At 31.6% G+C, this 24,605-nt stretch overlaps 1 protein-coding gene across 2 annotated transcripts in view; it reads right to left on the bottom strand.

Moving 5' to 3' along the window:
* Positions 1-24,605, bottom strand: part of LOC118188284 (twitchin-like) — a 384,165-nt gene that overhangs the window by 39,549 nt on the left and 320,011 nt on the right. For both annotated transcript variants that reach the window (XM_085813574.1, XM_085813575.1), the window contains 9 exons: positions 22,642-22,845; positions 21,090-21,231; positions 16,517-16,716; positions 14,143-14,295; positions 8,369-8,414; positions 6,445-6,525; positions 6,239-6,344; positions 4,992-5,109; positions 1,604-1,776 (listed from right to left, as the gene is read on the bottom strand). In XM_085813574.1, the coding sequence (XP_085669700.1) occupies positions 1,604-1,776; positions 4,992-5,109; positions 6,239-6,344; positions 6,445-6,525; positions 8,369-8,414; positions 14,143-14,295; positions 16,517-16,716; positions 21,090-21,231; positions 22,642-22,845 (1,223 nt within the window). The remainder of the gene's footprint in view (positions 1-1,603; positions 1,777-4,991; positions 5,110-6,238; positions 6,345-6,444; positions 6,526-8,368; positions 8,415-14,142; positions 14,296-16,516; positions 16,717-21,089; positions 21,232-22,641; positions 22,846-24,605) is intronic.

Raw genomic sequence — 24,605 nt, 5'->3', positions numbered from 1 at the left:
TGAGGAAAGAAAGGAGAGGAAAGATCTGTGCCTATGTTTATCTAGACCAGTTTTTACTATGATGGCAAATTTTAAACATCGGCACGAGAAACGCATTCAAGAGTGGGAAAAATCAAATCCCACAAGATCGGGTACTTATAAAGGAAAAGGTCTCTTATCTCCAACCAAGTGAGGCAAAGTAAAGAACCAAAATTTATAGGCACCCGTCTGTTCGAACACTTGAGCGATTCATGATGCAAAGGTAGATCAAAGAAGTTTCCCATGCAGCGATTAAAGTTCATCACTTTCGAACTACTAATAGTTTTCGAACCATAAAGTTGTAATACTTAACACTTTTATTATTTACACTTAAATTCTACCACTTTGCAAGCACTTTGAAGTTTTCTAACAGACTAAAATAAATATTTGGAAGGATTTTTTTTCAACTTGAGGACAACTCTAGCAATCAATTTAAAATCAAATGGAATTTACCACTCACTGATAAAAGACGTAATTAAACCCACCTTACGACTTGTTATTATGAAAGTCTTAAGCTGGAACCGAGACAACAATGCAGTGACAGCCATAATAGCTCAACAACAGAGTCGTGTCTCGTGAACTGCTATTCTCTGTTTGTGAAATCACATATCGAATTTGAATTAGTCAGGCACAGTACTCGACTGCAAACTTTTCATACGAGCAGTAACCTGCTCGTAAGAAAAGTTTGTCAGTCGCTGAAAGCAGAACGAGAGTACAGCAATAAAGATTTTAAACGCGAAAAATTCCTTCCGAAATGGCTGCTTCATTACAAAGAGGATCATCGTAGTTTCGAAAGAACTGCTGTCATCAACATTCCGTAGCGAAAATTATGCTACAACTTAATTTCTCTTTAATATGGTTCTGAAGCATTTTGTCTATTATTTCTGAAAGAATTCTTACACGTTTACTAAATCCTGTTGTTTTTCTAGCGTTCTTAGTAAAGCAAAACAGGAAATAATTCTGTTTATTGGAATTCAACCAATTTGGGCCTATTTCGTCCCATACTGCAAATGTATTACATTATATTCAGCTCTGAAATTAGAATAACTAAATATCATTTCTGCGGAGTAATTTTCATTTGGAACTTTTGACAATCCAAAGCGATTTAATAACCACCAGATCTTATCCATTCAATATCTACTAAAAATTTGGTGTGTAAAAGCAATTTTGTTCGTATAAAATTTCGGGTTCTCACCTTGAGGGGAATTTCACAAATTCAGGAGAATACGGTCAACCTTTTATTTATTCATTAAGTATTTAGTTTTAGTTTATGAATATAAAAAAAACTACTTTTATTCACGTTTTGATATTTATTAACATTTTCTATGCTTCTTCTTGTTTAATTTATAAAACATGTAAAAACAATCTAAATTTAAGTAAATATATATGTATTTTCCGAGTTCTGGAATGATCGTCTAGAGAAAATGAAAGAAGTGCATGGATCAAAAAACGTTGAGAATCGTTTAAATTCGCTGTTGGATGGCGCGCGATTACTCGCCAGTGTTACGACAGTATAAGAATTTGCGATTTTTCGGTAACTGTATGGAGCATAGAAAATATATAGAGAATAATAAAAAATAATTACGGTGAACATTAAGGAAGACCGGCTCTTCCCTCCAGCCGTAGTAGTTCTCTGCCTTGATGATATACTCTCCACGATCATCCAGCTTGCATCGGTTAATGACGAAGTAGTAGTCGTTGCCTTCGTACCGCTTCATGTGCTTCACGCTCTGCCGAAGCTCGATATTGTCACGATACCTAAATAGGAAGAAGTTTATAGTAATGCGATTACAGTTGAACACACGAAAATTGCTCTAGCGCTGAAAAAGCAACTATGTTTAATGAATAATGTAAATTCGCTGAAAAAGTTATTAATAATTGAAATTTATCTTTGAATACTGTTATCAAGAAAGCAACAAGAAATTGAAAATTATAAAAAAATAACTAAGCAAGAAGTGTAAATTCTGTGTAGAACATAATTATATAGGATCTTTCACTCTAAGGTCCGTTGTTTCAGTCAGTTTTAGTTCAAGTTAACAATTATGGAGATGACATTGGACACTATGATAAAAAATACTACATGATTTTCTTACTTGCTTTCCTTCTTTCCCCATTATCAACTTTGCGATACTTATTAGCTCAAGATCGCTGTTTCGCTGGAACGTACTTTTGGTTGCGGTCTGTCAGACGGCAGATTTCTGCCCGAGATAGGTAAATAGAGCTGATAGCTCTCAGTACCAGCTGCCTATCTTCTGGTGTACTGTACTGTATTTCGCAATGTTGTACTTTCCTTTCCGTTTCTTCGCGTAAAAGGGGTCCTTCTTAAATTCTCATAAAATGAGATTATTTCTGTCAATCTTATTTTTCAAAATTACTGTATTCATTATGGTCTTAACAATACTATATTTTCGAATTCTACAAATAAAGCTTAAATGCAAAATAAAGCAATCAGCAAACAATGAAACAACATTTTATAATAAACAGTTTCGCTTTTGAACTGTGAATTTATTTTGCAAATTTTTCTTGAAGAGATGATATCTTAAAAATCTCTTATCTTGAATATATATATATATTTTCCTCCAAACACGTAAATAAACGTAAAATTCTTTCAAAAAATTTGGTTAATGGTTAGCAATAGTGATTTATGCTATAGCGAACTCTCTGAATATTTGAAAACAAGATTACATTTTAGTAGTGTAGTATAAAAAATCATCTGATATCATCCTAATGAGCGAAACGAACAACACTATTACATTAGTTAGCATAAAGTTATATTCTAATTGATAGAACAATATTTTCCCATTAGCCAGCTTAGCTGTGCTAACTGGGAAGCTCACGTTTGTAAGGGATATAATTCATAATCGCTGTTATTTAGCTCTTTAATTGAGCCCACAAATGGAAAGTGTGTTATGCAAATAATCCACAAATATTGTAATGACGACCGGTGTGTTAAACATTAGTCGATAATTTAAAGGACAAGAAGAGAGAGGACGAGGCTATGCAGTAATTTTTACTTAACAAGCTGTCGTTACATTCATTAAAATAAAAAAATACTTGAAAACTTGACTAAGTAGAGGGAAAGGATTATCGGAATAAAATTTCAACTTTAAGTCAGACCACCATTTCTCTTTTCTAAATTTCCAATGCATTAAAAAGCTTTGGGAAACTTGTCTTCTGGCGATAAAATACAGATAAGTTAAAGCTACGGAAACAGAATTTAGTAACAGAAAAGAAAGAAACTAAAAACTTTAAATATACTCTTCATACTAAAAGCTTATAAATGTAGGATTAGATAACTGCTGTGACATAAAATTTAGAAAGTATAAAATTACTTCTCATAAGCGAAAATTTACAGAAGTCTTTGCATCTGTGTGAGAACTCTAGTTTTTGCTCGAATTCTCATACTATTACCCAGAAGACTCAAGTTCATTGCTTCTTCCTTTTGTTTTATAATTAAAGGTACAAGAAAGAAAAACCTCTCAGTTTACGGCATTATTGATCGAGATTGTTAGAAAAAGTAAAATGGTGTATTCGTGCGATTAAGAATCACTATAAAATATTATATTAACTGTCAAGAATTTCAAGATATCTTGGTTCAAAAAACACTAATTCAATCACACATAACATCAAGATACATAAACACTACGAATCAGGTTTCTAAACTGCCAAGTTTATTCAAGTCTAACACACATTCAACTGGTGGTGCCAAATTCAAGAACAAGAAGTATAACATCATGAAAGATTTACGCCCTCTTTGGCGATTAAAATATATTTCCACATAAAATTTCTTACAAGCACCTCTCAAAACTTCAAAAGATCAGAAACGGTCTAAATATTGAACACTGATTTTGTTACCATTCTTGATATAAAACAGTTTCTAGCGACAAAAAGAACTACAGAGTTGAAAGTGCTTCACTTCCGAATTTAAAATAGATTGACATATAAGTGTGCTTACAAAATACTTTTTGACCAAAGATTATGAAAACTTCCTTCGGTTTTCAGGAAAAAAACAGATCGTGCGGAAAAGCAGCAAAATGAATTTCCTAACCAACATGCGGGAAGATGGAAATTTCGATGTCTTAAGTATAGCCAATTACAATGGTAAACTTGTTGAAAAGTTCAGAAAAATGGACGCAAGAAATGAACCTCTTCCTCATTCTAGAAGATTAATAAACCTTGAACTCAAGATTAGTTTGAAAAAAAAATGCAGCTGATTCTGTATATTTAAAAAAGAATGATACCATTCAAAATTAACTGCTAGATATGTACCCAACAAAATATTATTAAATCTGAAGCTTTTAATCGCTACAGTACTGTACACTAATTGTACCTTATTTGTACTATGCATTTAACATACAATCGGTGTACTGATTATCGTATGAAACTTATTTCATTCGCATAGTGCATACCTGCAGTACGAAGAATCTTACTACATTAAGTTGGTTTACAGAATTTTACTGAATTCTGGCCGCAGTTTTCAAAGCTTATTTCTTCCGTGCTTTAGCCTACATAAGTTTGTTCGTATTGATCAAAAGAATAAATGTATTCTTGTATGAACTCTTATAAAAGTGTGAACGAAAACTGACTGAAAAATAATATGCTTCTGCATATAAATATAAACGAATGAAACTTATATATGAACAAAAGCATGCAAATTAAGATTCCACATATATCTACTCGTTTATTACTTATTGCAAATCGGTCATTTGCGTACTCAAAAAGTAGCATTTTGAAATTCTGGAAAACCGCCAAATAATGCTGCATGTCCAAATATCGTTATAACTTCCATATTTCTATTTGCTTATGGACAAAATTTTGCTGGCAATTTTTCACCACCTACTTTTAGATGTGCCAACATGTATTTTTTCACACACGTATGAGAATTCAGTGTTATCAAACCTATCTTAAAGATCGAAACTTGTTACGTGGAACTGTAGCAATTCTCGTTAGGAACAATTTCGAAGAAATCTTACCAAGATACAGTAGGCGGTGCTGGTGCTGTAACACGACATAAGAATTTTGCACTTTGTCCTTCGTAACAGAATGTACTTTGAGGGCGAATTACAAACCTCGGAGCGGCCTGTAAGCGATCTGAAATGAAAAATTAGTTTGAGATGAAGCGCATATTCTTTATTTTAGAATTGTTTCAATGAAATTTTAAATAAATAAGAAACTGCGTATAAGAATTCTTTATTATTGAAGAGCTCCAAAGAAATCTTATATAAAGACTTGATAATTACGTAATTCGCAAGCTGAGGGGTTTTTTATGCTTTGCTATTTATTAGATGGATCATTTTATTTTAATGCATTCCCAACCACTATGGTATTTATGGGAATGAAAAAGTTAATAAACTGTTAAAAGCGGAAAGCAAAATAAATCATTCAGATAATAAAACAGCACAAAACCTGTTTACACTACTACTGAGAGAACATTATCTCATTGTTTTAACTTTTAAATAAAAGTGAGGAAACAAAAAACGTGGCCAACTCTGCTTACGACTTCTACATCGAGAGATATTTTAAGACAAAGTCTTTGGTAATTGTTCTAGACTTTTAACTCAGTATGATTCAAACGCGTATGCTTCGAGCTTTATGTACGAACTTCACGTTGTGCCCACTGTCTTAATAGATTTCGATGACTTCTGGACAGACAAGACGAGAACTCCCACAAGATTATGTGTTTGGCAAGCGTCATTTGTACTGGGTTGTGCGGAGTCGAAAGGTCACGAATGGCTGTTAGTTGTTAAATGTTTTATGAATTCATATGAGGCTTACTTTGCTACCTTAAAAGATAACTTTTAAAACGAAAGTAAAAGCTGCAATGAAAGTAGCCATCTGAATCGGTATGATCTTAGCGAAAGGGCTCCTATGCTAGCCTTGAACTTCAAATCAATTTAGGGTATGGAATAGTTTAGGTTTTGTGCAGAGTACAGAACTCTTGAAATCCATCACATCGAAAGCCCTCTGGATGGGTTAGTGTGAAGAGAATAAGAGAATTATGAGATTACTAGATTCCATTCTCTGATTAACTTTTTTGCTACAGTTTTGGACAAAAGTAACACTGTCATGACTGAATTTTATGACCAACAATAGATGCAGTTCCTATTTCAACATAATTACTCGTAGGCCTGTCCGCACTGGTGGGCTCTGGATGATACCAATTGTAAAAACCTTCAGATATTTACAAAAAGCAGCACAAACTGCTGGAGAAGGTACTTACCAAAGTAAAAGTCTTGAATTTTGTACTTGTCCTGGTGTAGTTTCCGAAGGGAGCTGTAATTGGCGATGTGTCCAATAGGTAGCAAGCAGTTGTTCCAGGAATCCGCCTGAAAAGAAATAGCATTTAAGTAACAGGAATGCAGAAATATTGATAGCAAATGCAATTAAGGAATAAAATGATGCGAAATAATTGAAAGAATTACTTACATATTTGTCCCGAATGCTGTCTCTGAACTTGACATATCTCTTGTTTGGAATGCGAATTTTTGTATCGTGGCTGATATCTCCCTGCAAGATAGAAAGCAAAAAAATTGTCATGTATGTGTAATTTCAAATACAGGCAGTCTTCATAATCAAATAAATTTTAAACGAAAAGTAAGCTGTCACAGTTTTTATTTTGTTATGAATACTAGTTTGTAAGAGAAAAATGTCTTTTATTAATGAGTTAATTCTAAAAGTAAAAACATATACAGTAAGACCCCGCTTAACGCGGGGGATACGTTCCATCAAAGTAGAGCGTAATGCGAAACAGCGCTAAACGAGGCTATCTTTACATGTAAATATTGGGGTTAGGGGAAGATGGCTAGGAAATTGGTTAGGTATTAAATTTAAAAAGTATGTTTTTATAATAAAAATAAAACCAAACATTTATTTCTTAAAGCCCAAATTAATACCACATTATTATTATTTCTTGCAAAAATAAAAACAAAATATAAATAACAAAACGAATATTCTTTAAAAAAAAAAAAAAAAAAAAAAAAAAAAAATTCTCAGTCAGTCATATTTAGTTAGCCTTCCGCGTTTTCAGTGTTCTGCCTTTTTGTGACAAAAGCATCTAATGTTGTTTGCCTTTTTCTTTTGCGTTGTTCTCTTAAAAGTTCTTCATAAACGGATAGAGCGTCTTTAACACCACGCCTTACTTTTGAGCTCCTGTCAAAATTCGGATCATTTTCAATGAATTGATCCATTATTTCAGTTATGGTAGACAAACTCCTTTTTACAAACGCCATCGAAAGTTCTTTTTGCTCTTCTTCTGAATCACTGCTGTCAACATTTTTGTTTTCTTCTTGTTCAGTTAATTCCTTGAGCTCATCATTAGAAAGACTAGCCGCTGCTTCTTGAATTATTTCTTCGACATCTTTCACATTGACCCCTTCAAAATATGTCTGTACAATACCGCACCAAACAAGAAATACAAGTACACTCTTTCGGATATGTATTTGAAACCTATCGCTGCATAATATTTCGGGGAATCCCCGTATGCTGCGAGCGATTTCGTGGAATCCCCGGGTTGAAATAAAAGAGCGCTAAACCGAAACAGCGCTAAACGAAACAGCGTTAAGCGGGGTCTTACTGTATATTATAATGTTTCTCTAACTACAAGCATAAAAGACACATGTTTTGGTATGATGATCATTACATTTTGTGCCTAAATGGAGAAAGTATTCACAAACTGTAACAGCAGTTTCCTCAAAAAGCAAACTTTGCAGCAAGAAATGATTTAAGAAATTTCGACAATTTAGAAAAAGATTTAGTTAAGCAGTTTACAATTATATTTAATTCAGTACTTAGTATTTCTAAGAAAGGAGAGTTATTTCTTCGAATTAAATTGGAAATACCGAAAGAAATTCTAACTATAGTGAATTTTCTAACATAATTTAGAGCAAAAATAAAATTGAAGCTATGCTGATATTCTTGAAATGAATATATAATATTCTTGAAATAAATTTATGAAATTTATAATCGTACCGTAATTTTTCAAAGAAATAAAATCAATTGAACTAATACATTGCAATTTTAAAAATATGTTGAAGCTAGAGAGCATTTATTAAAACAAACTGGAATTATATTAAAGTTATTTAATGCCATAAGGATTATATTGGAATTCTTAAGATCAATTCGAATCATACTTTTCATAGTTGAAAAATAATTCATTGTACTTAAAATTAAAACCTTTTGGATCCATTAACGCGAAGAGAAACTGCGACTTTCTGAGGCTTGTGCCAGACAGGAATAATGAGGCAAGTTATAGCCGTAGCTCAGATGAAATTAATAAATATTTCACGCTGAAAGTACGGCAGTATTTACTGTTTTCAATTCATTTTTTAAAATAAGTTTCTTTCTATCTTACCTTCAGCCAGGGATGTTCCAAGCATTCGTGAGCCGTCATTCGTTTTCTGAAAGATTTTTGTTTAATAAATATTTGTTAAAATGAAAACAGACAAGAAAATATGAGCTCGTATTTGAAATGCGTATCTGGAAATGGATCGAATACAAATGAAGGACATAAAATATAAATTATTGAAGTATTGAACTGTATATTTGTTAAGAATAAAATTGCTGCAAAACATGCAGCATGATGAAAAAAGTGCAAAGGAAATTCAAAACTAAAATCAAATAGAAATAAAGTATCACAATGTTATAATTAAATATGGAAAAAGTAATTAATGATTTACATAATAATCATATAAATTATTTATTGTCATAAACATGTTGTAAGATTTATTTTAAGAGGCTTTTAAGAGAAATATATTTTGAATTGTCTAAATACCTTTATTAGGACCATAGGGCAATTTAATATTTCAGTTAAATTTTTCGCATTTATTGTATCACATAACCAGTCATCATTAGCTCAGAGAACTACTGACTGTTAATGACAGAAAAACAGAAAATGGTTTAGTAAAATAAAGAACTCATGAATATAATTCTGAATGTATAAGACAGATACTAGTTACAATCTAGTTTCAATTCAGTATATTTAATTTCTATGTAAAATAACTACAGAAATAGAATTATGTTAACTTGTCGCATCAGTAATAATTCAAATCCTTTGAGAGAAAACTTTCCTTTAAATTTCATAAAATTATTTAAAATATTTCCCAATTCCTTTTTTTTTTTTTTCATTTTCCCCGTCCACTTTCAAAGTTTTCGCATTTCTTAAAAAATTAAAATTTCGTTAAAAAATGTCCTAAGCAGTCCCTTATTAAAATACCAAACTATTATATAGGTAGGTGGCAATATTATCTTTCAAAGGTATATGAAACCTAATTTTTATAAAAAGGTATATAAAATCAAATTTTACATTCTAAACACTTAACCTAGAAAGAATTATAAATCATAGACATATGACAGTAGACATCACTTCAACAAAAAGGAAACCATAAATTTCAAACAGCAAAATATAAAATTCAAAAATGAAATTAAGGTAAATGTAATAATTCGAAAAATCAAACTAGTCTGAAAAAAATTAAAAACGATATCAACTCCTTTCATGTACTAGCTGTAATCCGATAATGAAAGCGGAAATTAATCAACTTTAGAAATTAATTAATAGATACGCAAATGTATTGCTATATAACGAAATCTCACTTTCCGAGAATAAAAATTAATCTCCGCCTTAGATGTTGTCCCTTCTCAATTCAATACTAAGCCGAAAAATCCTGCTGTTGGTTCCTTGAACGAAATAACGTCGAGTGAGTAAACATTCAACTTTTCATGAGACAGATTGTCAAAACTAAGACTCGTACTATTATCAAAGTGAAAGCAATAGAAATAATACCCATACTTTCGTCAAAGTTTCATCAGCGCGGAATCCAAGCCAAAATACTTGACATTTATCAGTTTGTAACAATGTTAAATGAATTGTCACTTACTCTTTCAACGAAGTCGACTTCGAACAATTCCTTCTCCGAGTTGAAATGGATCACCAGGAAGTAGGTAAAAAATGATGTCGAGAATAATACTTCTCCCACTCCATTTGACCTTCAGACTAAGTAAAAACGAATGCCAACACCAAGAATCTGATTCAGTTTCTTCTCTACAACGGGAAGCTTGTTAAAAAATGATGGCAGCGATACGTAATAAAGACTGAACGCATAAACAAAGGTATATTGGGGCAAACAAAAATAACCTGTGAAACCTTACTAGGTTTCCCTCAATGCTTAGCTTCGCTCTAACTTTGGTCTGGAAGCAATGAGCTGTATAGTTGATTCATAAAACTCATAGTAAGAGTGTCTCGACACGCCAACAAACAATGCGCACATTAAAATTGATGACTATTTCACATGAAAAAAAAATGTGTTTTTACCATTTCGCTAAGAAAATTGTGTCATGGTAAAATACGAAGCTATTGCTAATACACTTAATATAAAACTTTACATTTATTATCTGAACTACAATAACATATCGCTTATCAGTGTATCAAAATGAGGGCAATAAAATAAGCCTCTTTTCTCAATATTTTAATACACTTCGATGACATATTATTAATATCATTAATTGTAATTAATTAAAAATGCTCGAGATTTCAACCAAAAAATATCTCTTGAATTCTTCTGCTTGTATAGTATCGTCTGCATCTCAAATTGCATCACCAATTTGATGATAAAAATGAAAATCTGAAGTAACGTACAAATCGCTGTTGCCTGTATGTTCGTTCTAAGTTTTATTTAAATGTTAAAGAATTAGTTTTATCGACGAAAGCGATAGATAATTTTGGGTAAAATGTTAGATTAAATATATTTATTTCTACTTAGCGAAATACATTGTAGATAAATACATACAAAAGTAAAGTATAGGGAAACTTCATAATAGTGAATATATTAATTGCTTCAAAACTTGAAATTTAACAATGTTACGATGTTTTCAAGTAAATTTAGTTTAGAATAATCTAGGCATATATACATGATAGAAACACATTATGAGTTGCATATACAGGCTTTATTTATGTAAATGTTCTGCATAGCGCACTTTGGATGCTTGGCGTGCTTTAAGTGACATGTTCCTAGACATCTGAGATCAGTAAAGCTTGGCCAACTGCTTGACCACCTTTTTCATCAAATCTATCTCGGCTGGAGTATTTTTCACTTGGCCACACGAAAATTCTAACTACATACGAAAACTGTTTTTACATAGTAAAGTACCTTTTAACATACAAGATCAAAGATGTGTTTGAAATCAGCCTGCAATGGCACAGTCCTATATTTTGGAAAAAAAAAAAAAAGGTTTTCATGATGTGCCGCAAAAGGTAGTGGTTATGTTTAATATAAGCTCTATTTCGGCAAAACATAAAAAATCTTTATTTAGTTTACGGACTATCTGTCATACGCATGGTAGAAGTCGTTAACATTTAAAGTCTAGATGGACTTAATACATTTCAAAATTTATGGCAAAAGACACACTCTATGTTCAAAATATAAAAGTGAAAAGCACTTAATCTTTTCGGTTTCTGCAATTGAAAATAAGGAGCGAGAGAACAGCAAAATGAAACTCTAAACGTTCCTTCGCCTTTTCGGAAGAATGCCTATTACTATCGGTACCTAAATTACATCAACAATGAAAATAATAAAAAATGAAAATTTAAGAGTGAAAAAATGAAAAACAACAACAACGAAACTTGATTTTCTGTTGAGAAGAATACGAAAGAGAACTTGTCTGATTGAAATTTAGATTCCAGTACAGAACTCAGAAATAGAACTTATCCGAGATCTCAGCCTCTCATTTCCGAGGTCACGTAAAAAAACATCACCGGCAACATAAGTTGGAATAAGTATTTAAAGACACTAACTCTCTTAGTAGAAGCAAAGAAAAGCTGGAAAAGTAGGACTAGGAGTTTTAAGTCTCAGTTAACTTTGAACTTGATTTTCCAAAAACAGCAGTTCATCTAACTTTTCACTCCTGAAAACAACTTTGCCAATTACATAGTTGCGAACTATTAGCTTGCATGTCATATCGATGTGCCATGAACTGAGAAACTTTTTATTTTATTCAATAAGTGAATAGACCTCTATTTAATATACAAATTGTTGGTTGCCAAAATACAAGCGATTTATAAATTAATAATGATAAAAAAAACAAATTACACACACACATATATATGTATATAAAAGTAAATATTTTAATTAATCGTAATAACTTGCTCAATACTTGCGCAAAAGCTGTAAGATTCCTTTTTTAAGTTACAGCTAAAGTTGAGGAACCTTAAGAACTGGTAAACGAATTATCGCTTTAGTTCAGTAGACAGAGAACAGATACTCGAGAAGGTTTAAATACCCCTTATTATTCCAAATAAAGTTTAACAGTCGACTCCTTCTTGGAGTTTACAATAAAGCCTCCACTCGGGCTTGAATACAGGAAACTAAGGAATAAAGCTTAACTAAGCTAAAAAAGATATAGCCGAAGCTATCAAAATGCTAACAGAGTTGGCCCCTTAACGCTAACTAACGGCGAAGCTATCAAGGGCCTAATATACGGCCGGCCGATCCTAAAAATAGCTTTAGAGAGAGTATAGCCAAAAGGCTAATGCGCACTGCATAGAATCCCTGGCTCTCTCTAACGAAGTCAATAGAACTTCGCAGTTAAATACACTTTCTCTTTCTCATTTGCATTTGATCGCGATTCTGAAAACATGTTCTGGCCGGAAATTGTAATTTGAAATTCAGAGAGGACAGGAAAGTAACTTTTAACTAAACATTAACTGTTAGAGAAATTAAGATAAACCTTACAAAGTGATAAAATAATAATTTATTTATTAATGTATTATTTAGTATATTATCTCCTTTGATAAACGTAGGTAGAATTCTATTGAAATGAAGCAACTGATAAGCATATATAAAAAATGAATTTTGAATGAACGTTGCAGATGGTCTCAGCAATAATTCTTCTCGTACTTAAAAGGCCTTTGTACCAAAATGCTATATTATAGCAATTAGGAAAACCTCCGAAATGCTCTAAAAATTTAACAAATTCCTTAAACGAAGAATATACTAAAAAAGTGCATATATCATCAAACTCCGGACTTCGTTAATTAGTATACAATCAAACATACAGACTATTTCAGAAATACATATTTCTGCTTTATTCTTGAATCTTCGATACTATATCTACACTTCTAGTTACTTCAAAAATATTGCAAAAGGTGTAAAGAATTAAGTTACGGTAGACTGCTATTCGTGAAAATTATTTGCATAAAAATGGAAATTAAAATTTTTATTTTACTTTTCATCAACAAAATATTTAATTAAAACGAACTACTAAGCTTCTAATATTCAATTATAATAAACTTCGATTTGTATGTAAGCTGATAGTTCTTTCATCCATGAAAACAATGACGTAGCCATGAAAAGAATTCCCTGTATCATACCGCTGTCTCTGTTTTCCACGGGATAAATTTTGGTTGATATGGCATGTAAAAATTACATTCCAAATTCTTTATTAATCGAAAAAATGGCCTTATTTTAGATGAAAAAGGAGAATATTTTTTAATTTAATAAAGAAAAAACAAAATTGGGATTTTTTTTTTGTTGCTGTGTATTTCAGTACAACTCGGCTGGTAGAGCTCTAAATCTTTACAATCTCAATTAAGTTTTACACGTCATACATGCCGTATGGGTAAATATGTTTCATTATAAATAAAGTATTTTATCCCTCCTTTCATTTCAATAAAGTATTTTATCCCTCCTTTCCGCGTACCGCTTGACGCGTATTCGGGAGGTCCACAGTTCGAAGCCGGCACTGTACATTTTTCATGATTCTGCATCGATATAACCTAATGACGCTACAGATTCATATTATAAACCTATATTACAAGTAAGGATTTCTATTATTAAAAAACAATTTGCGTTTTTGTGAGAATTGCATATCGAATCGCATGCAAAGACGCTAATTTATGACGCTGGATGTTAAAATGGAAAAGGAAAGATTAGGTTGCATTTTTTTTCGTAACATATTCATCTTGAGGCCTTTCGAGATTTTGAAAATTATTGCGATTATACTATACTATTCATAACATCTAATGTCCGTTTAAATAACACTGCTTTCTGGGCAAAGACATCTCTGACTAAGGCTGACTGTAAAAAAAAGGAAATCTGGTCCAGATTGAGATTTCTATCTAATTAAAACACTTACTCTTTTGCTCGAACAAGAAGCTTGGAAATGAAATCTTTCCCCTCGCTGGATACGTTGGCAAAAGCTTCGTCATCAAATTCCCAGTCACAAGCGCGTACATTCTTTAGGGTCTCCACGTCATTGTCACCAGCAAAAGGGGACAAACCACTCAACCTTTGAAAGACACATACATTTTAACACTGGAATTTATGCTACAAAACAGATACAAAAAGAAATTCATAAACGCAAACTGCTATCAATGTAAATTGATGTAAGAATTTCTATGAATCTTAATTCTGTATGTTATTTCGACTTTAATAATATTTGTGATGGCACTTTTTTCCTTTCTTTCAAGTTTTTTTAATTATATGATACAATCACGAAAATAAATGCATAATTTCTTCGAAATAACTTGAGGTGCGAGAGTTGATCAAAATGTTTCTGTTCAAAACATGCATTGTCCGTTTGGTAGATTCGAAGAAATTGTTAGCGGCGTGAAGGCAGCTGTTTAATAATGAATCAGGTTAAAGATTTACTCGTACGTATTGTTGTCTGCTTCATAAAGCATTCGAGTCAGCCCATTTTATTCACTCTATCCTCTGAATGAAACTGCCATTCTGTAAGAAATTTTATTCAACGAAACAAGGAAAATAAAATCGTACAGTGAAAGCTCTTGACCACAGAAAGAAAGTTTAGGCTTTCTAATTTAATGTATCTGTTTTCTCATGGCACTGTTGCCAGTGTTCAAGGAGAAAATAGACGAAGTGAAGCGCCTTAAGAACGAAGAAATGAAACATAACATGGGAAAGACCTACTTACAAGTGCTGTTAGGCATTAGAGGGTTTTGCTTAATTGGGCATCGCAACTTGATCCCAGAACTATAAAACAGAAATATTTTGATCCCTTTCCATATAGTTAGACATATTAAATGTTCTGTTATTAAATATACTCGTATGTTTACAGATTTTATATGCTCCCGTAGGTTTTTGGGCTTTTTCATCCTTTGCAAGAGAAGTCTACCCCGTTTTATTTCTTACTGATAGCTTAATCTACTTATAAAAACAGTTATAAAGTTTATACTTTGCTCTAGTTAGCTTTTATTATAATATTAAAATTTTACATTTGGTGTTTACATTTCTCCATATTCATGTCAGAAGATAAATTGCAAGGTAAAAATTAACCAAATTAGTTTCTGTAAACAATTTTTTTTTTCTGTACATAGTTCTGAATGTTGAACTTTACTAGGACAGAATAAAATACTCTTTTCCTTCAAAAAAATTATAAAACTGCTTTAAAATTAATTCTGAAGAGAATTTTTCATGGCGTCTGTACGAACGTATGTACGTACGTGCGTACGTACGTATCTCGCATAACTCTAAAACGAGTAGCCTCAGAACGTTGAAATTTTGTATATAGGACTACTATAACATGTAGATGTGCACCTAGTGTTCTGGTTACAATAGGCCGCACCAAACGTATATAAATATATTTATATATATACCCACTCTGTTACCCGGCTCAGTGATCTCAGTTTCTTTACTCTTATATGTTTGTAAATTGTACATTTTTTGCTTTAAAAATGATTGAATTATGTTGTTTTTATCTTCCGGTTAAGGATTTTATGCCTTTAGTAAATCTGTGTGCAATATTTTTAGAATTATCAGTAATTTTAAAGTTGTTTAATTGCCGCTAAGCCTGTTTTTAATGGCGGCCATTGATGTTTACATTTGAAACAGGAGACTAGTGGATTTGTTGCCAATCTAGAGAAACTTAGCTTCGCAACAACAAAGATAACGCATTCATTTATTATTGCGAATTAAATCATGCTTAATTCTTTCTGGAATATTTCGAGGAAATAAGCGTTTGAGATTTACTTCGTAATTTTTAATATAGATATTTTGAGTTTTTATGTATTTTTGCCTTCTCGCGAAGTAAGAACTGAATTGATTAAATGAGAAATACTCAATCGTTTGTGAAAAACTGTTTCTTTTTTGTTTTGTTTGCTTAATTTCTTTTATACATAGTTCTAGCTTTATTATAGTATTTGAATAGAACATGTGGCAACGATTAGATAATTCTTTAAATGATATACATTTTGTGCATACTGAGTTATAATATGAACGAAATATAATACTGTTAAGTAAACCTAGCGCCAGAGTGTCGCTATGGTAAACAAAGTGAATTTTAAAGAATGCATTTATTCTATTGTGGTTTATGCGCTGTCGGCGAAGTAGGTTTAATTCAATCCAATAAGTTTAAATAAAATACAAGAAAAAATGCGTATAATTTAATATTCCGTACAAGGAAGTCATGTGGTGTACACATCAGATTTTTTGTGATCATTTTACTCATAGCTTTTGGTAATTAAAGAAGTTTGGTTATAACTGATACTTACAGAACATAGGCAAGCACTCCAACAGCCCACATATCTGTGTAGAAACCAACTGGTTCTCTGTCTACAATTTCAGGAGCAGCGAACTCAGCCGTTCCTGTTGATATTTTCACCACCTCGTTGGGATCCAACTTAGTAGCAAGACCAAAGTCAATCAGCTTGATTGCATTACCTGTTTTTGTTTGGCACATTATGTTTTCGGGCTGGAAGAAAATTTGAATTACTTTAGCTTCAAAATAGACAACTTGTACTCTTTTCTCTACTATTTCTAAGCAATTTTATTATAAAAATTGAAGATAATGGCTTTTAAGGTAAATTGTTTGCTTCTTTTAGATTACAGCAATTAATAAAATACATACGAATAGGATTTAAATTTCCATTTTAGCAATTAATAAGGAAATTCAAAAGCTCATTGAATTGCAAATAGAGTTAATGGGAATTGAGAGCATTACTTAATGGAGCTTTATAAATTTAAAAAGATTAGATTAGGTTAGGTTATTTGAATATGACAAAGCTACCAAGGTTATCTACCCAAGAGGCGGGATGCCATCTGGAGGACTTTCTAATGGAAGCTATCTCACATTCACGTTACACATGGAGAAAACACGAAAACCAACCACACAGCAAGTCCGTTTGCTTGGCTTCGTTCAACCTGGTAGGGATTCGCTTGGCTTCGAACCCCAACCAGGTTGAAGTACCAACATTCAGTTGTTTTAACTACTAAGCCACTGGCGAGGGCCAAACGTTTTTAGAAAAAAGGGTATTTACTTCAGATTTTAAAATTTACCTACGCTGTCTTCAGCAATAAACAAACCTCACTTTTATTACACGTAAAATAGAATCCAGTAAAATGCATTATGCCACTCTACCCTTTTTGTTTTATTCCTACTGTAATGGGGAAAAAAAGAGAGAAAGCTGATACGTTAGAGGTGTCCAACCTTTTAGTTTTCCCTGGGCCACACTGGAAGAAGACGAGATATTTTGGGCTATATAAATTAGTTCTAACACCAGTGGGAACTCGTCAGCTTAAAAACTGTGAGTTACGCAAGCGTAGGTTTCACTGAAAACTTTCGAGTTTGCTCAGGTTTGACTACTGAAAGAAGTTTTTGAATTTTACCTCTAGCAGAGAAATGTGCGAAATGGACCGCGTTAGTTCAAATTTCCTCAGTGTGTACTTATACATATTAAAGCGCATATATAGGAATATTTTAAGTTATAAAGTTTGGTCTTATTGGCTATCATAAACTGGATCCAAACTCTAGCTATGCTGACAGCAACATATGGCTAAGTAGCAACTGAGACTGGGACTTGTTAAAAACCTTTCATTATAATAGAACAGAACGCACACCTGGTGCTCACGCATTCGACCAATACTTAGCCGAGATAACGTAAAATAACAGTCATATGTAACTTAAATTTAATAGTAGTCAGAGACCACACAATTCAGTTTAACGCGAACCTAACTAGCATAGACATTCAAACATCGGCAGCAAATATTGCAAAGCCAAGAAATTCAGGCTAAGGCAAAAACCCGCTGTATCTTAAAATCTAACAACCTCAGTTTAAATACTCAGTCAAATTTACGTTCTTGCCAGGAAACGGTAGAAAAAAGTGACAGTAAAGATCCAAAACATAAAATAACTGGTTAATGAGGAATAATAGTAACCTTACATCGTGAATCAGTGATTTAACTTGATTCATATGGCGAGCCTCCATTGCTTAACAGTAATGATAGCTGAAGACCGGGGGGGGGGAAGTAAAAACACATTTAATTAATGTAAACTAAAATACGTTTTTTATATAAATTTATGATTTTTTTCAATATAACGACACCAACATGGAAGTATTTTGAGATTGTATTTGACATTTTATTACAAATTTAATTTATAATTATATAGATAACAAGAAATCATGAAATTAATGGGATATTTGGCTTTGAATTTGAGAAACTAACGCTTCAGTGTCTGGTTCCATTGAAGTGGTTTCAATTCTGAGGGAGTTATCAAGATGTTCACTCGATATTCTTTTTCTAATTTTACTTTTAGTGTGCTTCACTCTTGAAAATTGTTCACAAATGTACGTGCTGCCAAATAATGATGATATAAATAACAAATGGCTGTGCATGTGCAGCAAGGCATATTTGCCACACGATTTTTAGAAGTCCAAAAAAGATGTGGTCAAATTTTGCCTTAAGTTAAATACCAGATTGCAACATTGTGCATTATATTTGAAAATTTGCTGGCAGCATGTTTATATCAACTTGTAAGTGCAATCGCAAAAACGCAAAAATTTTGACTGTTTTTCCGAAAATCTTAAAATTTATTTTCAAATTTTTGTATCAAATAGAAAAGTAAAGCTGCGTATTTTTTCCCAGTTTGGTATGGTTAATTTCTTGGCACAAGTTTTGATTTCGATAGCATAAATGATTTGATTTCACTAAGTACGTTATAAAATTTTTCTTTTGCGTTTCGCGCTTACTTTTTGGGCCACACTGATTACTTTGAGACGCAGGTTGGACACCCAGTTTAACGTTAACAAAAACAAAACACAAAGACACCCACACCAAAAAAGTATGTGAAACCTGTGACAATGTTGCGTTCATTGAGTTTTGTGAAAATAATTTTAAATGTTTAGAAGTGACGAAATTGGCATTTATAACGCACCACCTTCACGGAGACTTAAAGAATTTGAGAGCGACGAATTGCAAAAATATTTTAGCAAAGTTCAAGCTCAATAATTGGTTAATTACATGCTTTTTAACGTTAATTTTTGAAACTAATGTATTTAAAAGTCCTATCAGCTTTTGGGAAAGACTGATATCTTAAAATATACTTAAATTTTTATCAAGCCTAACTTGTAAAAGGGTTGCGCCATTTGAATCAACCTTTCTTTAAGAAATGCTTAAACAGAGATCGGCAAGAATGGAAAAATGGATGTTGCATCATTTAAAGGTATTTTTATGGCCCAGTTTCATTGCACTTTACTAGTACTTAATTTTTTTTGTGTATTGCTGGCTTTCGGGTTAGTTTTCTTTCGGTGAATTTGCTGATTTTAGCACATTCATAAAGTGCTATCTTTAAACTTTGGTTTGACACTTTTCATTATCACAGAACCACTAAATGAAAATATCAAAATGGGAAAAAAGGGAGCATTTAGTGATGAGCTTCAAATATAATTCAGATTCACAAAATTCACAAAAAGTATGAAAGGAAAAAAGTAATCTCAATGTTTCAACTTTTCATGGACACTTAAATCGCATCGGATATATAATTAAGTACAGATGTAAAAATGCAGAGACAGTTGAGCTTAATTACCAATCCAATTTAAATACTCTCAGTGATAGAGAAATTTTTTTTTGAAAGAGATAACATATTTTCATAAATAAGTTCCACTAAAAAATACACACGGTAGAAGCAAAGAGATATACATTTGCTTTCTACACCAACATAAAAATTTCTATATGATTTTTATGATAACTTATTTAAAATTCAATAATGCAATGAAATATTTTTCCTGTTTGGCTTTTGTCCGAAGAAGTAAAGTGCAAAATACTTCTAACAGAAAGCACCCATATGACACTGAATTTATAAATATTAAAAACTTGCCTGTCGAAGAAAGGAAATGGCCTTTTCGCTTTCTCGAAGAAAAAGTATTTGGTTTTTATATTCTATACTAAGTTCTTCACGGAAGAACCGTAAAAACCTTTTTTACAGTAATTTCCATTTTTATATTTTTACAAGTTAATCTATTTGCAAATTTAAACATTTTAAAACTTATTTTGTTAGTATTTTAATTTCATACAAATTTCATAGAATTTAGGTAAAATAACAAGCGGAACAAATATTAATTTTAAGTCAAAAAATATAAATCAGCGTTATATTTACAGGATTCCTTACCAGTGTGGTTTAATTTACATACTTCAAACTAAGGCAGCCTTAAAATTTCGCGTTAAGGAACATGAGGCATATGTTAGGAAAAAGGAAACTCAGAAGTCCTCTGTTGCCCGGCATTGTTGGTCAGAAAAATCCCACTTTCCATTTTTCTGCAGCCAAAATTATTAAAAAAAACATCTTCAGTTGCTGAATTAGATTTTCTTAGAGGCGTTCACATTCAAAAAAATCTTTCTAGTTAACGACCCTAATTCCAATCCATCTTTACCTTCAGCCTTTAAGGAAATTATGTTTTAGTTTTCTTGTTTCATCAATAGGTGGCTTCAGTATCTTAACTTCTGTCCAGCCATACTTATTTTATCTTATCACTATACCTTATCTCGTTCATTTTCACTTTGGCAGCTGAGGATGATGGTTTGGTAAAACCATAGTAACTAGACCTGTGAAAATTTGCAAATATAACTCTGATTTTTTGCTGTTTGACTTCTAAATTCATGGAATTTGTTTTTATTTACCAATGTTCAGTATAGGAAGAGCCATAGTTTAGGTGCTAGGGTATAAGTTCTATTTTGGCAAAGTATTCTTTTGTCATAAATCTCAAAATTCAATATATATCAATTCATATTTTATGAGATTTTAAAAATCGAGAACTTAAGAGGCAAAAAGAAAAAAAAGGAATATAATACCTTGATATCGAGGTGGATGATACTCTTCTCATGCATATGTTTTATGCCTTCGCAGATCTGTCTCATATAATTAATGACCTCAGCTTCACACATGAAATAGTTGTCGTCAGTGATCTTCTCGAACAGTTCACCCCCAGACAAGCTAAAGAAAGTGAAGGAAGATTTCCTCCATTATTAACATATAGGATAAAAAAAGTCCTGATATGGATAAAAACAGTCATATTTTAGTTCCCTGACAAAAGAAGAAATGGGACTATTTTAGAAGAATTTACTTTAAATTTGATAATGCAAAAATAAAAATTATTCTTTTCACATCATTAGCTATTTTTAAAACTATGAGAATTTTATTCCATTGTAGGAAGTTTCAAATCTTATTTCGATTCAAATCTTATCAACAACCATTTGTTCAACTAGGGAAAGAAACTTCACCATGTATAAATTAAGGATTACAGACAAGCATTAAGTAGCAAGGAAAATTCATATTTTAAAATTTTTGCAGCTTTTTTTTTTTTTTTTCTTTTTTCTTAAAATTCATGTTTGCTAATATATGTAAGAAACTTCACCATGTATAAATTAAGGATTACAGACAAGCATTAAGTAGCAAGGAAAATTCATATTTTAAAATTTTTGCAGCTTTTTTTTCTTTTCTTTTTTCTTAAAATTCATGTTTGCTAATTTACTTTGCGATCAAATATGTGCAAATGGATTCGCTGGCTGATAACATTACTTACAGTTTCTCATCCTTTGGAATAAATGTGAAATTGTATTTAAAGAATAAATATTTCTGCAAGGGAATTTTAATTTTAAGAACTCTTATAAATTCAAGTGCAGAAACAACTCGTTTAATGCAATACTATTTTTAGTTAAATATCTAAAAATTATTTAGAATTTTGAGTTCGCAATTGTGACAAATCTGCTCGATATTTTTGTTGGATACATCCATTGCAAATGCATCTAAACAAAATCTTAATGCTTAAATTACGATATTTTTACAGGAAATTTATTTAAGAATTATTTTTAATCTTCTAATATGTTAGTAAGTTATTTCTTTACTTCAAAATTTTTGTTGGAAATCTAAGGTCGTGGTAACTGATATTAACTTGATAATCTTCAACCGCATTAATTGAGTATTAAGAAAGATTTCTGGCAGTGTGAGGAAAATAATATTACTGTGAATAAATCATATTTCAAAAACAGCCTTTTTAAAAAATTTACGAAATTTGATACGCAATAACTATTAGAAATTCATATTATAGATGCAAGATGTTTCATTTATGGTCAGTAAATTATGAAGAAATTTGTTTTTATGATTGTTTATGGTATCAAAAGTACGTTTCTCTCTTGTAATGAAAGAAACAATAATTTAATATTAATGATGATGATGATAATGATACTGTTGTTTTGTTATTTTAACACAAAGCTGTATCTGTCAAGAAGCACGGACTAGTTTTGTATACTCTTTTACAAACTTTTTTGATGATTTCAAATATTTCCGATCATTACAAAAGTTTACGGTATTATCATATTTTTGGGCAGTTAGATCTTCACTTACAATTCATAAACAAGAACCATTTCGTCATCGTCTTCGAAGGCGTCGTGAAGATGGACCAATTTAGGATGATGCAGATGATTCATGACGTCAATTTCCTTCTTTATGAGCGATTTTTCGAGTGGATGAGCAACGGGGATGAATTTGGCAGCAAAGATGTTGCCCGTCTTTCTCTCTCTACAACGATGGACCACCCCGAAGGCTCCCCTGCGCGTAAAAAATAGTTATTGATTAAAAGATTATGTTGAATAAACTTTTATCATTAAGATAACGAGCAAAACTGCACTTCAGAAATATAGTTTATAATTGATGACGTTAAAAATGCTTCAAACTAGAAAATTAAAAGTTTTGTATTATTAAACTGTAAGGATTCATCACCAAAATTCAAAAATATATGCAGAGATTCGGAAAGCTGAAAATTTCACACAATTAATTGCTAATTACTTTTCTTTGAAAGCTTAATCACCCAACATTTTTCAATATAATCACTGTTAATGTCCAAGTATTTCTTCTCAAGACCAATACATTGTTTGCAACAATTACGGATTAAATGAGCCATTAGTGCCCCAAGGGCAAGTCTATGCTTTGTTCGTATACAACTGATATTAGGTTTTTCCTGAAAATAAAGACCACTATTATTTTGTAAAAAGCAATGAGAATGTCTTATGAACAGTCAAGGGACAACTTGATAAACAAGGGCCGATACATATGTTACAAGTCTGAAGGCAGAGTTTCAAGAAATGCAATGATACGCGTTTTCACGCTGAAATGTGCTGAATGACTAAGCTTTCGAAATATTGTTATCTGGGTAATTAAATTTATGTGAAATTCTGTATTGAACAAAATACAAAAATGTTGTCACTTAAAAATTCAGGCCAAATATTTTAATTAAATATTATTGTACTAATAAGTGTTTTAAAAAATTTAGCGTAAATTATGAGAAAGCAAATATTAAAATTATAAGTTATTAATTAATATAAAATATTCTGAAAATTAAGCAAAAATATTTATTTCTGGTCAGCTATAAACAGGGCTGGATTAAACGTTAAGTAATATAAGCACATGCTTAGGGCATCAAGAAAAGGCATCAATCACAAAAAAGTCCTTAGATATTCAGGAAAGGGTCATAAAAAATTTTCTATTGCCGTTTTTAACATGAAATACATAGTGTAGCTAAACCAAAACCGAGAAAGAAAAGGAATGAAGAAAAAACTGCCATAAACATATGTAGGGGGCATTAGAATTGTTTAAGTGCTTAGGGCCTCTGAAAGTCTTAATCTGGCCTTGGTTAAAAGTGTACTTCTTCGGCACTAATACTATACAAAAAGCAGAAATTTTCACAAAAAATCTTTAATTTAACTTATTAGAGTACTTAATTGTTAATTTAATTGCAATCTTGAATCTTAATGAATACAGGTGAGTCTATAGTTGATAATAGCTGAAAAAAATTAAAAACAAATAAATGCATCAGGTTTATACAACTATCTATCGGCTTTTGGAAATTAATTTTTTCCAAAGTAAAACATCTTTAAGATAAATAAATATTTAAGTATTAAAATTGTTAGAAAAGTAAAAAATATTTCATTCTGTAAAACCTTTCTTAACATGACTTCATCATGCTATACTTCATACTACAGAATTTTAAAGTGTCATAATGTGGAATATCAAACGTATCCTCTCTTGAAAATATAGTTTAGGTTTATCATCAATAACACATTAGAGGATGTTCTAAATAATGGTGGGAATTGTAGTAAATTTATGTAGAATATATATTGCGCAACACGATTCGAAATATTATTACAGCAATTAATGTTTTAGATCCTTAATCACATTATAATAGTTCTATATTATTGTCTAAATCAGCATACGAGATTCAACGAAAAATATTCAACTGTATGTTAAATATTATCCTGGAAAACCAGTGCCTCGTATTTTGTGCAGAGAACGTGCGATGGCGTACAGTCGCA

Source organism: Stegodyphus dumicola, chromosome 1 (assembly GCF_044657685.1).
Source record: "Stegodyphus dumicola isolate Sdum_Otavi_A_Nest chromosome 1, ASM4465768v1".
NCBI lineage: Eukaryota > Metazoa > Arthropoda > Arachnida > Araneae > Eresidae > Stegodyphus > Stegodyphus dumicola.
This window is presented reverse-complemented; position numbering and strand designations above follow the sequence as displayed.